General features: G+C 30.2%; 1 protein-coding gene across 1 annotated transcript; it reads left to right on the forward strand.

Annotated features, from left to right (window-relative positions):
* Positions 1–8,939: 8,939 nt before the first annotated feature.
* Positions 8,940–11,089, forward strand: LOC131655393 (transcription factor bHLH94-like). Its single transcript, XM_058925276.1, has 3 exons — positions 8,940–9,532; positions 9,983–10,363; positions 10,615–11,089. The coding sequence occupies exons 1-3, from the start codon at positions 9,050–9,052 to the stop codon at positions 10,708–10,710; spliced, it is 960 nt and encodes a 319-aa protein (XP_058781259.1). The 5' UTR covers positions 8,940–9,049; the 3' UTR covers positions 10,711–11,089.
* Positions 11,090–12,497: the final 1,408 nt, after the last annotated feature.

Here is a 12,497-nt window from a genome sequence, read left to right on the forward strand (position 1 = left end):
TTGAAGTTTGATATTTTCTATGATAACAATAATAATAATCTGTCTTCAAAGCATTTGTTGGAGAACGAAGAGGAATGTGTTGTTTAGGAGAAGAATATGTTACTATCTGAATAATAACTCGAGAACTAGGTCTGAAATAATACTATTTTAATATAAATTAATTAACTGATCACATGCAGCAATTCACATGTTTAAAATTGAGTTTAACCTATCTAATATTTCAAAATGAAATTCTTTATTTTTTTTAGTGTTAAATATAAATATTAGTGAAATTTGATTTTAATCTTTGATAATATATTTTTTTAATCCCCTATGTAATTTTCAGATTCCTTGAAGTATCTCTGACTACCACATTGCAGTAAAGATTCTCTCTGGCAGTCTATGTGGTATTTTCTTTAGTTTTTAAATTCACGTGGATTTTTTTTTTTTAATTTAAAAAAATATTTTAAAATTTTGTTTAAACTTTTTTTTTTTGAAATTTTTTATTTTATAATTTTATTTATGTTTTTATTATGAGGGAGTAAATCGAAATTCGCTAATATCACAGAGGTAAAATACATTTTTTTTTGTTTTGTTTTGGATATAAAAACAATTATTTATTTAAATTTTTTAATTAAATTATATTTTTAGAAGGGTATTCTTGATTGTCTTATTTAACCCCCTAATATTCCATGAAATTATCATTTATTCAGTAATGGTGTGTTTGGTTGAGAGAAGAAATTGAAAAGAGAGAAAGAGGTGAGAGAGAGTTTACTAAGAGAGAAAGGTAAGAGAAATAGAGTAGATTTGTAGTATTGTTTGGTTTAAAAGAGATATGAGAGAAATAGAGTAGAGAGAAGTTTTGATTAAAATTGAAAGTACTAAAATATCCTTCTATTTAAATCTTGATTGGATTCACATTTTTATTTTATTTTTTAAATTAATTTCAATTAATTAATTAAATTATCATCTTGATTTATTTTGTTTGATAATATAAAATATAATTAAATTAATTAAATTGTCTAAATCGCTTTAAACAATTTATTTTGTTTTAAGAAATACTATCATTAATAAATAGAGAAGGATTGAGAGATTACGTAACAGTAATTTATGTGTGAAAAAAATTGATATATGCATGCACAATTATGATTGAAACACTAAAAAATAAAATATCTTTAAAAATAAACATACATGGAATATTGAAAAGGGTATTATGGAAAAGTGTAACAAAAGTAGCGTTTCTCTTCACTTTAGCGAAGAAAGTTAAAAGTGGTGGGTCCCACTATAATTCTATCTCTCTCCTCTATTTCTTTGGATACCAAACAGGAGAAGTTAGCTACTTCTCTTCAACTTCTCTCTCGTTAATCTCTCTCTCCCCTATTTCACTTGTAACAAACAAAGTGTAAGGGATCCTTTGAAGGGTCATCCTAAATCTTCAACAAGCCAAATCCATTATCATGAGTGATTGAAGAAGCTGATGATAAATAAGAGATGCGATTCTGGGAAACCTCACTGATTATGTATGTCATTGGGGCTTCCACGACCATGAGTGATGTATATGCTCAAATATTGAAATTTCGTCCAAATGCTTGCTATGTACTACAACGAGGAAGGATATTTCATCCTCAAATTCAATACGATGCAAGATATGGATGCAGTGATGATGAAGGGCCCTTATATGGATCAAACTACCACATTTGTCTTTCCATTTGTGGGGAGCTAGGAGATTGGGAAAGATAGGGAGTGCTATTGGTAACCCTATATTCACATATGAGTGCACAACGGATAAACTGAGAATAATCTATGCTCGAATCTTGGTGGAAGTGGATGTGACACAGGAGCTGTGTGAAACGATCAACATCAAGGACATTGAGGGAAAGAAAATTCAACAAAATGCGGAGTTTGAATGAAGGCCTCAATATTATGATAAATGTCAAAAAGTAGGTCATAAGTGCCATAAAGAGAAGAAGCAACCTATCTATGAATTTGGTTCCTTGGAGGTTTGGGAGGACCCCTCAAAGGGTCTCTTACTGAATAAATGATAATTTGACAGAATATTAGGGGGCTAAATAAGTCAGCCAAGAATAGAGGATGACCTTTCTAAAAATATAATTTAATTAATAAAATTCAAATAAATAATTGTCTTTATATAAAAAAAAGTATTTTACCCCTTATAATGCTAGCGAATTTTGATTTACCCCCTCATAATAAAAACTGTAATAAAATTATGAGTTATTACCATTTTACCTCCTTGCCATATAGGCTATTTTTGGTTTACCTCTCTGTAATTGTTTTTTGAAAAACAACCTTGCCATTTCAAAATACTAACAATTTAGTCCATACAGTCAAAATCCGTAGGGAAATTCGAAAGAAAACCTGCGGATTTTGACTTTAGAGACTAAATTGTTAGTATTTTGAAATGGCAAGGTTGTTTTTCAAATTTTTTTTTACAGGGAGGTAAATAAAAAATAGCCTATATGGCAAGGGGTAAAATTGTAATAACCCTAAACTTATAAACCAAAATTCAATTTTTTTTTAAAATTTTTAAAAAAATATCCACGTAAATTTAAAAGATAATTAAAAATTAAAAGAAAATACCACTTGGACTGCCACGTAGGTAGCTAGAGAGAATATTTGCTGCAATGTGGCAGCCAGGGGGTACTTGAAGGAATATGGAAATATGCATCTCAACATTCTTGCTATCACAACATTTCAACATTTCAACATTTATAAATATGCATCTCTTACATTCTTGCTATCACAACCTTCAAACTTTAGAGTTGTAGACAAAGATAAGGGCTAAGTGGTAAACGTAGAGATAAAAGGATAAAATTTTAAGAGTGTGTTATTGTATTTATTATCTTTACTTATCCTCTTCTGCCAAGTTAAATTGTTGTCTTATTGCATAATGAGTTAATTTTTGTTGAAGGTCGTTTATTTTGGTTGTCATTGTTCTTTGTATCCACACATCAAATTTCTTGGTATGATTGAACTCTGAATAATTCAGCTGAAGTACTTTTAATTATTTTATCAATTTCACAACAAGTGGCGCCCTCTTGGGGAAAAAGAGTTTCATTTACAAATGAGCATCATGGATTCTAAATAGCAGATCAAGAGGTTTTTCAGAGACGACAATTTTGGATTGTGGAAAGTGAAGATGCAAACAATTTTAACTCAAGAGAAGTGCATTGAAGCATTGAAAGGTGAAGCTTCGATGCAAGCATACCTAACATAAGAAAAGAAAACCAAGATGATGGATAAGACCTAAAGTCTCATTATCTTGTGCTTCAGGGATAAAGTTCTAAGAATAGTTTCCAGAGAAAAGGCTATGACTTCAATGTGGGCAAAACCTAAATTATTGTATATGACCAAACCTTTGGCTCACAAATTGTGTCTGAAACAATAAGGCTTGCAAGTGATATTAGTATGATTAGACTTAAAATGTTTGATCATCGTGAGTTTCTTCTTTACAACATGAGGTATGGTGTATAGCTCAGGAAAAAATTCATCCATAAGCATTTTTAATAATCTAGGCTATTACACTAGATTTGAACATTGGGTGTTGAAGATTTCTCATGTTGAAGTAAACTTAGTTAAATGATCTAAAATATGTGATTTATGTATTTTAGAAGGTTTCAAAGTTGTTGTTCATTCATCATCAGATAATAAATACTTTTATGACAAGAACAAGATATGGGATTTGAGGCGAAAGTATGTTGGATACATGAAGGTTATTTTAAAGAACTTTAATGAGTTTTGCAAAAGACAAGGGATGAGAATGCATGTGACGACTTAATTATCATTGGGTTTTTGGGGTAAGGCTGGTGCCAAAGTAGCTTAATTGGTTGGTAGATTTTTTTTACAAGAATAGACTTTCTAATGGTTCTGGAGCTTTGTAGTAGAAAGACTGTAACCTACTTTATTTTGAAGATCGTCAAAACTTTACTTATTGATCAAATAAAGCTAATTCACCTTGATGATAAAGTTAAGAATTGTGTCTTCAATGACTATCCAAAATATAGGAAATGTATAAGATGTTGGGAGTTAAAATAGGAGGATTGAAGTTCATCAGTCATAGATTTTTTACTTTCAGCGAGCATCGTTATGAGAAGAAAAGTAAAGACCATGGGATGAAGCTTTTAGATACTATGGAGGAGAAGACTCAGTTTGACGTGGAGGTTCCTATTATGGGTACTAGTAGTAGAGAAGGAACGACTACATATGCCTCTAACTATCATTTGGTTTGTGATAAACTGAGGAGGGAGCTTCCACCATCTCAAAGGGAAGATTATGCATGCCTTGGGTGTTATAATTTAAATGTGGCTGAAGGGTTGTGCAAATCATAAATAGAGGCTTTCAAGGAGGCATTTGAAAGCATGTGGAGTCAAAGATAGTTGAAGAACCATATTTGTAGGCTTGTTAGACTACTAAATAATAAAAAATGGTTGAAAGCAAATGGATTCAAGTGGTAAAATCAAGGTTCAAGCAAAACTTGAATTTGATAAAAATGGTTCAATAAATGTTGAATTGGAAAATAGCTACAAGGTGGTTGATGGATAAATTGACATTACGACGACTTTAGGTGAAGGTGGAAATTACTGAAGTATGCGTTAAAAAATTAAGTGATAAAGAGAAAGAAAATACATTTCGAGATTACAGAAACCACAAATCAGTCTGGAATTCGAAAGAAAACATAACATAAAGTGAGGCTCGTGGTGGAGCCAACGTTTCAGGATGTTGGCGTTGGCATGACAAAGGGTTTGGGTTTAGCGAACGGGTCAGTTCGTTAGAGCTCGAGGTACTATTTTCTCAGTTTATTTGTATTGGGCTTTGTTGTTTTGGTTCAAGGATATATTTGTTTATGATTTGGGCTTCATATGGATCTGTTGGATTTCAATATTTATAAGTATGTATCTCTTGCATGCTTGTTATCACAACCTTTATAACTTTAGAGTTGAAGATAGTGACAAGTGTTCGGGAATACTAGTGGTAATCTTAGATAGACAATGGTAAATTTCTAATAATGTGTTCCCAGAATTAGAGAAACCCTTTGAGGTATCTAAGGGCGATAATAAAACACTTTTAAACACCTTGAGATTGTGTGATTTATGTATAGAAATTTAAAGAGATTAGGAAACTCTTGGATAGAAAATAAGGTTTATTTTTGAGAACTTGTGTGACTATTTTCTTGTAACTCATACATAATCTTTTGTAATAATTCTTGGAAGTATAGTGAATGAGAGATATGCTTTCTCTTATAGAGTAAATCATTTAATCGAATTGGGTAAACACGTTATTGATTTTTATCCTTACTTTATCTTATTCTGCCAATTTAAATTTGTGTCTTATTGCATAGAGAGTTTATTTTTAGTGAAGGACATTTATTTTGGTTGTCATTGTTCTTTCACACACGTCAAATTTTTTGGTGTGATTGGACTTTAAATAATTTTGTTAAAGTGCTTTTAATTATTTTAACAATTTTAAAATATTTTCAAAATAAGGAGATAAGAGAGAGATATACTCATTTACAATTATCAGATAACTACAAAATTAAAGAAGGTTGAGGAATTGTTAACTCTATCAAACAAATCTCTCCATTATGACACATATTTGCAAAGCGATATGCAAACAATTTATAAGTTCGATCAATGAAGATTATGAGTCTTCCGAAAGATAATCATATTTACTATAACAAGAGAGTCCATCTTGGAAAGTAAGGAAAAGAAACTTAGACTATTCACCGCTCTCAAAATACACGACCCCAGAGCTCAGCCAAAATAGAAATTGATCGATCAATGTTGTAAGAAATAGTAGTTACATAAATTCTCTTACACTATGTTTGGTTGGTAAAAGAAAGTTGAAGGAAAGAATGTAAAAGGAAAGAAAACAAAAGGAAATAATGAGAATAGAAAGTGGGATGAATAATTTAATTGTTTGGTATGAAAGAAAATAGAAGGAAAGAAAGATAAAAGTTTCTAGAAAGTGAAAAGAAATAAAAATACATATTTACAAAATGACAAAGATACCCTTAGAAATGACAAAAAAATTCAAAAGAATATTATTAAAATTAAAATGGAAGAAAGGGTACATTAATATTTTCAACCAACATTGATATACTGATCCCACTTTCTTCTCATTTTGGAGTGGAATATTTGTTTAAGTGGGACCCACCAAAATGTAATCCTTCCTTTAACTTTTTGAGAGAACCAAATGAAGGAAGGATATCGTTTCCCGTGCTTTCTTTCTTTCTACAATCAATCCTTCCATCTTCTTTTAAAACAAACACACTGTTAGAGTTCCTAATGAGATTCATACAAGGTGAAAAGCGTGTAGTATGTAAATAGGACTAGTCGATGTTGAGAATGAAAAAAATTAGTAACTGGAGGCTTCCTTTTACTATTCATTTCATGCTTCATTTTATTAGCATAAGATGAAGGATAAACAAAAAGATGATGATGAACAAAACGTATGTATCTTTGAAAATACTCAAACAGTGCTCAAGATCAAGGAAAATCCTTGAAATAACTAGTTTGTTTCTATTTTGTCACAATAAATTTGTCATGATACCAAAAAGAGTTGGTCAGTTCCATTGTTAGTATCGACTAATGACAATTGACAATTAAAATTCACCAATTAGAATAATCCAAGACTAAAGAAAGTACTCCAACTATCATCATACATGGTAATAAGCTTATACCATAAATTCTTAACGATACATCACAATCACTAGGACGTGGATAATGGTCTTAGAGGATTGCATATACAATGCAGAAAAATGTTGGAATCTACTATGCTATGATGCTTCCTTTTGACATTAATAAGAAGCTTTCCATGAGACTACTTCTAAAAAAAAGTTTGGATTCTAGTATAACCTTTTTACATACAAATGAGTTTTGAAGGATGAATATAAATTAGAATCACCAACCAACAAAGTATGATATACTGGTTTTATAGAAAAATATTCATCCTTTAAAAATTTGCAGATGGAAAAATTATCATTAAGAGAAGTAAGAGACTTAATATTAATAATTTTTTAGTAAGCATAAGAAGGAAGAATCTGCTCAACTAAATTCCAATTCTAACCTTCTAAAGAAACACAATCATTAATAGTATATTTACAAAAGTATGAAGAATTATAATTAACCATGTCTGATAGCTTATCAAATCTTAGAATCTATTTTTCATGTCAAAATATGACATTATGACCATAATGAATTACATAAGACATATAATTTTCCACTATTTGTTATAACCTATGAGATGCGTGTATCTTTATATCTACAATGCATGAAAAGTGTACTTGCAAAAAGTACATCGTTGTAACTTAACTAGTGTAGAACAAGTGAAGCCTCTATTGTATCTGATTTTTGAATGAACTCGTTCCTTCCTTGTGAGGCTATAAATATATGTCGGAATATCCTGCCTCATTATTGTCTTCGTATGATATTTTAGTGAATTTGTTCCTTTGTTTGAATGAGATCTTTATGGTCTTTTTATGACCATGCCTCCTTGTCAGAGTCTGAACTAGGGATGACAGGCAAACTCAAATCCACGGGGCCCACCCGCATCTGAACTCGAGTCAATGGGTGAAAACCCGAGTTTACTAGGTTCGGGTTCGGGTGCCACCCAATATTTCGGGTGCAGATTTGGGTAGTGTAAAACCCGCACCCGAAACCACACTCACTTAGACCAAAATTACATAAGTGGCCCTAAATATACATAAGTTGTAGGAAAATTGATGGAAAATTTCAATGTTGTTGTTGTATTTTATGTGTTTTACTGCGAGTTCGAGTTCGGGTGAAAAAATCTGAACCCAAACGGATGTGGGCGTGTGTGTTATTTTTCCACCAGAATAGCCTTTGAGTTTGGGTTCGAGTTCGAATGGTGATTTCGGGTTCGGGTTTGGGTAGTGTGAAACCCACACCCGACCCTATCCGTTGTCATCCCTAGTTTGAACATTTGTTATTAAACCGACCTTAATTATGTTAGTTTAGGTGTTTAAGTCTTCTTAATGAGATTGTTATCCAAGTCACCATTGTAATAGCAAAATTGAGCCGATCTTTAGGCTTAGGGTCGCCCTTATATCTTTGTGGCAGCTCCTTTGACCTTTTTTAAATTGTTTCAAGCTCGTCCATCAATTGATGGATAGTCTCTAGGGTGTTGGCGAGACTCCAACTTAAATGATTGGTCGTATCGTAATTTAATGGCCTTATACAAAAATAGACATACCGATATAAAACAAAGGGTAATGCTAACGAGTGCCCCAGGGGCACTGGTTAAGAGATTAAAAAGGTAAGTTGAGAATTGTTTAATAAAGTAATAAGATATGTTTTTATCCAAAATATATGTATTAAATGCATTGAAAACATAAATAATTAACTTTTTTAAAGAAGATTAGATATATTCAATGTGTTGAATATAGAATATCTTCTTTATTTGATATGCTTAACCAGTGCCCTTGAGGCACTCGTTAGCATGACCCTAAAACAAATATCTAAATTGTCACAAAATTGTCACAATTATAATGATCTTGAATGATTCTAATGTAGATATTATGTATTTTAATCATCGAATTTCAACTTAGTTTCATCATGATAATAATACTCTTTAGACTATAAAACCCAAAACTACCATCCTATTTTAAACCTAGAAGGAAGAATACTTATACCTTAAAAAGAATTAAAAAAAAAACATTATTTTTGAAAAGGATGGAAAGAAACCTAATTTAATTATGAGTATAATAATTATTAGAATTATTAAGGAATGAATAAAGTGGCAAGAGAATCTATCTGTCAGCTATCTCTATACATTGGTGTATGTTTCATTTCTCTTTAGGTGTGGTCAAGAAATTGGTCTACAATTACAAAGAAACCTCACGTGCAATAGGCTGTAGCTTTTTGTCTTTGTATGTGTTTGATTGAAACTTTGATACAATCCTATTTATAAAACCCTCCAACCTCTCTTCACAACAAAACCATAATAAAAAGGGTCACTTTGTTTTCTCTTTTGAGACTCTTATGTTCTTCTCTTTCCCCTCTCTCTCACTCTTGTATAATTTTTCTTAGTTTCTATGGCACTTGAAACCGTTGTTTTTCCTCAAGATCCATTCAATTATAGTTATAAGGATAATAATTACTTCAACTTATTAAGTAATGACTATGGTAATAGTACTTTACAAGCTGAAGAACAAGAGAATGTTCTCCTAGGAATCATCAACAACAACAACAACAACGTAGTAGAACAACAACAACAACAACAACAAAATCTCCATGCAAATTGGGATTCTTGTTCTGTTAAGGATCAATGGGAATATTCACACTCTTCTTCTCCTGAAATCTGCACCGTTGATCAAACTATCAAAGCTCCAATGGAAGCAGCTACAGAAACTGCCACGTGTCGGAGAAAACGACGTCGTATTAAGAGTGCGAAGAACAAAGAGGAAATTGAAAACCAAAGGATGACTCATATCACTGTTGAAAGAAATCGTAGAAAACAAATGAATGAGTACTTGAACGTGCTAAGATCTTTGATGCCTTCTTCTTATGTTCAAAGGGTTAGTTTCAATTCAAATCACTAGTTAATTACTTAATTAATTACTTACTTTTCTTCTAATTCATTCTTTTATTAAAAAATCATGACATAGCATGACATGACATGAGATGAGTTCTCAACTAATCACAATTTTATTTTTAACTTTACTTAACTAAGGTTAACTTTTCATCATCACTTTTTATAAATCAAATAATTCGTAATATTTTTCTCTGATCTTATTTATAAGAAAAAAATTGTTTTTTAAATATATTAGTTATAACTAATGTATTTAGATAATATATCAGTTAGATATATTATTTTTTCAATTAATTCAATTTTTATTTTTTATAAATATGATGATTCTATCTATTTAAATTTTAACATTGATACATTATTAATTCTACGCGAATTTGTCTTGTACGCTTTTAAAAAACCGTCAGACTAATTATTTATGTGTATATTTGAAAAATAGGGTGACCAGGCTTCAATTATTGGGGGAGCAATAAACTTTGTAAAAGAGTTAGAACAACTTTTACAGTCGATGGGGGGCCAGAAGAAAACGAAGGAAAACATATCCTTAAATGGACAACCTTTTTCTGAGTTTTTCACTTTTCCTCAGTACACAACTCACAACAACAATAACAACAAACTTACTATGGAACAAAAACAATGTGCTGTGGCAGACATTGAAGTCACCATGGTAGATACTCATGCCAACATCAAAATACTGTCCAAGAAACAAACCGGACAGCTTATGAAGATCGTTGTTGGGTTGCAAAATCTTAGACTCACCATTCTTCATCTCAATGTTACAACTCTTGATCAAATGGTTCTTTACTCAGTCAGTGTCAAGGTTCGTTTGCCATCTCCATTTAAATAATTTTAACTAGTAATTAGCCGATTTTAAAAACTGTCTGCGACTGTGAAAATGGTCAGGACAAAACTGCTGATACCGACACTATTATTACATTTTTATGTCAAACAAAAAATTATAATTATATGTATCAATCAAAATCGCGAAAGTCTTTACGTCATCTGAATTTTTTTAAATCAGGTAATTAGTAGTAATTTAATTTTAATTAATTTATGTTTTGATTGGAGCAGGTAGAGGAGGGGAGTCAGCTGAATAGTGTGGATGAAATTGCGGCGGCTGTGAATCAACTATTAAGGACAGTTCAACAAGAGTTGGCTTATCAATGAACTTGACAAAATTAATTTTAATTTCTTGCTTAATTTATTTTAAAATTTTCACAATCAAACCTTCTCCTTTGTGCCAATTATAATGGAGAGGTTAATGTGTGTGTAGAAGTTTAATTATTGTGTCCTAATCTTTTATCTAATAATAGCATTTGTGGCTAATAACTTCAATACCTAGTTGAAATGTGTTAATTAGGCTCTATGTACAACAAGTCTATGTGAATTATAAGTCTATAGTAATGCTTGATTAAAGTTGACATTTTAGGTTATTATGAATCATAATTAATCAATATGGACTTTTTGATGGTCTACATATGGATCTATATATGCCTTAGGCTATTAAAAGTCCGTGATGTGTGTGTGTTTAATTATGGTGTAATTTAATTAGATCTTGATATATATAGCTTCAATACTAATGAATTAATTTATGTTTTGATAACACTATACTATAGGTTAATTTTTCAAACACTTATAACTCACTCTACATTTTGTTTTAATGCATATAGTACGTTTTAAGGAATCATTATTCCCTCTATCTCAAAATATTGGAACTATTTGTAAGAATATTATTTTAATTTAATTTTTAATAAAATTAATTCTTTAAATTGTATTATTTAATTAATACTATTTGCTCACTTTCGATAGATCACTTTTGACATGTTTTTCAAATAATAATTGAGAACACAATAATATATAATAAAGATTAATATTCTTTTTAAATTTTAATCTTATATGTCAACTTTAAATTTATTTTGATTTCTTAATTTTAAAATATTCATATTAGTACCTTAACTTTTTAAAACCTATATTATATTAATAATTTTGGTTTAAATAGTCTTTTTGGTCCCTATAAATTAACAAATTTTTTTTCATTCATGTATTTTTTTTGGAAATAATTCTTTAATGCTAAAATCATGTCCTTAAAATTAAAATTTGTAGGAAAATTCGAAAGAAAATCCACAGAAAATCTCCAATTTTTTCCGCGGATTATTATTTTAGGAACTAAAATCAAATGAAATATAATATTTAAGGATTTTTGGAAATAATTCTTTAATGCTAAAATCATGTCCTAATTTACATCGATCAAAAGACTATTTAAACTTATATTATCTAATTAATGATAAAAAGTTTAAAATTAATTACTAAATTCGTCGTTAATTAGATAAAAATGATTAGCATGATACATTTTGAAGAGTTAATAAATTAATATAAATATTTTATAAGTTAATAACAAATGAGACCAAAAATATACAAAACTTATAATAAAATTGTTTTTGTAAAAATATTATTTACACTAATTCTTGTTTTTTAATATGTGTGATTGATAAATTAAAACAATTTTTTGTTAGATGTGAAGAATAGTTATATTCATATAATTTTTAAGTTAAACGTTATTTTTTTAATAATATTTACCTATAAGTATCAACTTAATTATATTTATTTAATTCAGCTAACAAATATCAATTAAATTAAAGTAGAAGTTATTAATGCAGTAAAACTTGGTAGGAGAATTCCTTATAAAAAGTGTACATTAAAATATCAATGAATAATCTTAAAGAAGTAAACAATTGTAACATTCTCACATTTTAAACCTGACATATAAAATTTAGGGTCAAGATGCATTTTGCTCCCTCACAGATATTACATAATCGAATCTAATAAGGGTGATAAAATGGGCCGCCCGCCCCGTCTTAAGCCTGCCAAAAAATAAGCAGGGCGGGCAAAATCCGTCAAGTAAAATGTGCATAAAATCATACCCGCCCCGCCAAAATGGCGGAAAGCGGACGGCG

This window comes from Vicia villosa, linkage group LG3 (genome assembly GCF_029867415.1).
Source record: "Vicia villosa cultivar HV-30 ecotype Madison, WI linkage group LG3, Vvil1.0, whole genome shotgun sequence".
Lineage (NCBI taxonomy): Eukaryota > Viridiplantae > Streptophyta > Magnoliopsida > Fabales > Fabaceae > Vicia > Vicia villosa.

What these genes read in the sequence shown, in the direction of transcription:
- LOC131655393 (XM_058925276.1), top strand. Translation starts at nt 9,050, where the DNA reads ATGGCACTTGAAACCGTTGTTTTTCCTCAAGATCCATTCAATTATAGT. An exon ending in CTTCTTCTTATGTTCAAAGG is followed by an intron (nt 9,533 to 9,982) that starts GTTAGTTTCAAT and finishes TTTGAAAAATAG; the next exon opens with GGTGACCAGGCTTCAATTAT. An exon ending in TTTACTCAGTCAGTGTCAAG is followed by an intron (nt 10,364 to 10,614) that starts GTTCGTTTGCCA and finishes TGATTGGAGCAG; the next exon opens with GTAGAGGAGGGGAGTCAGCT.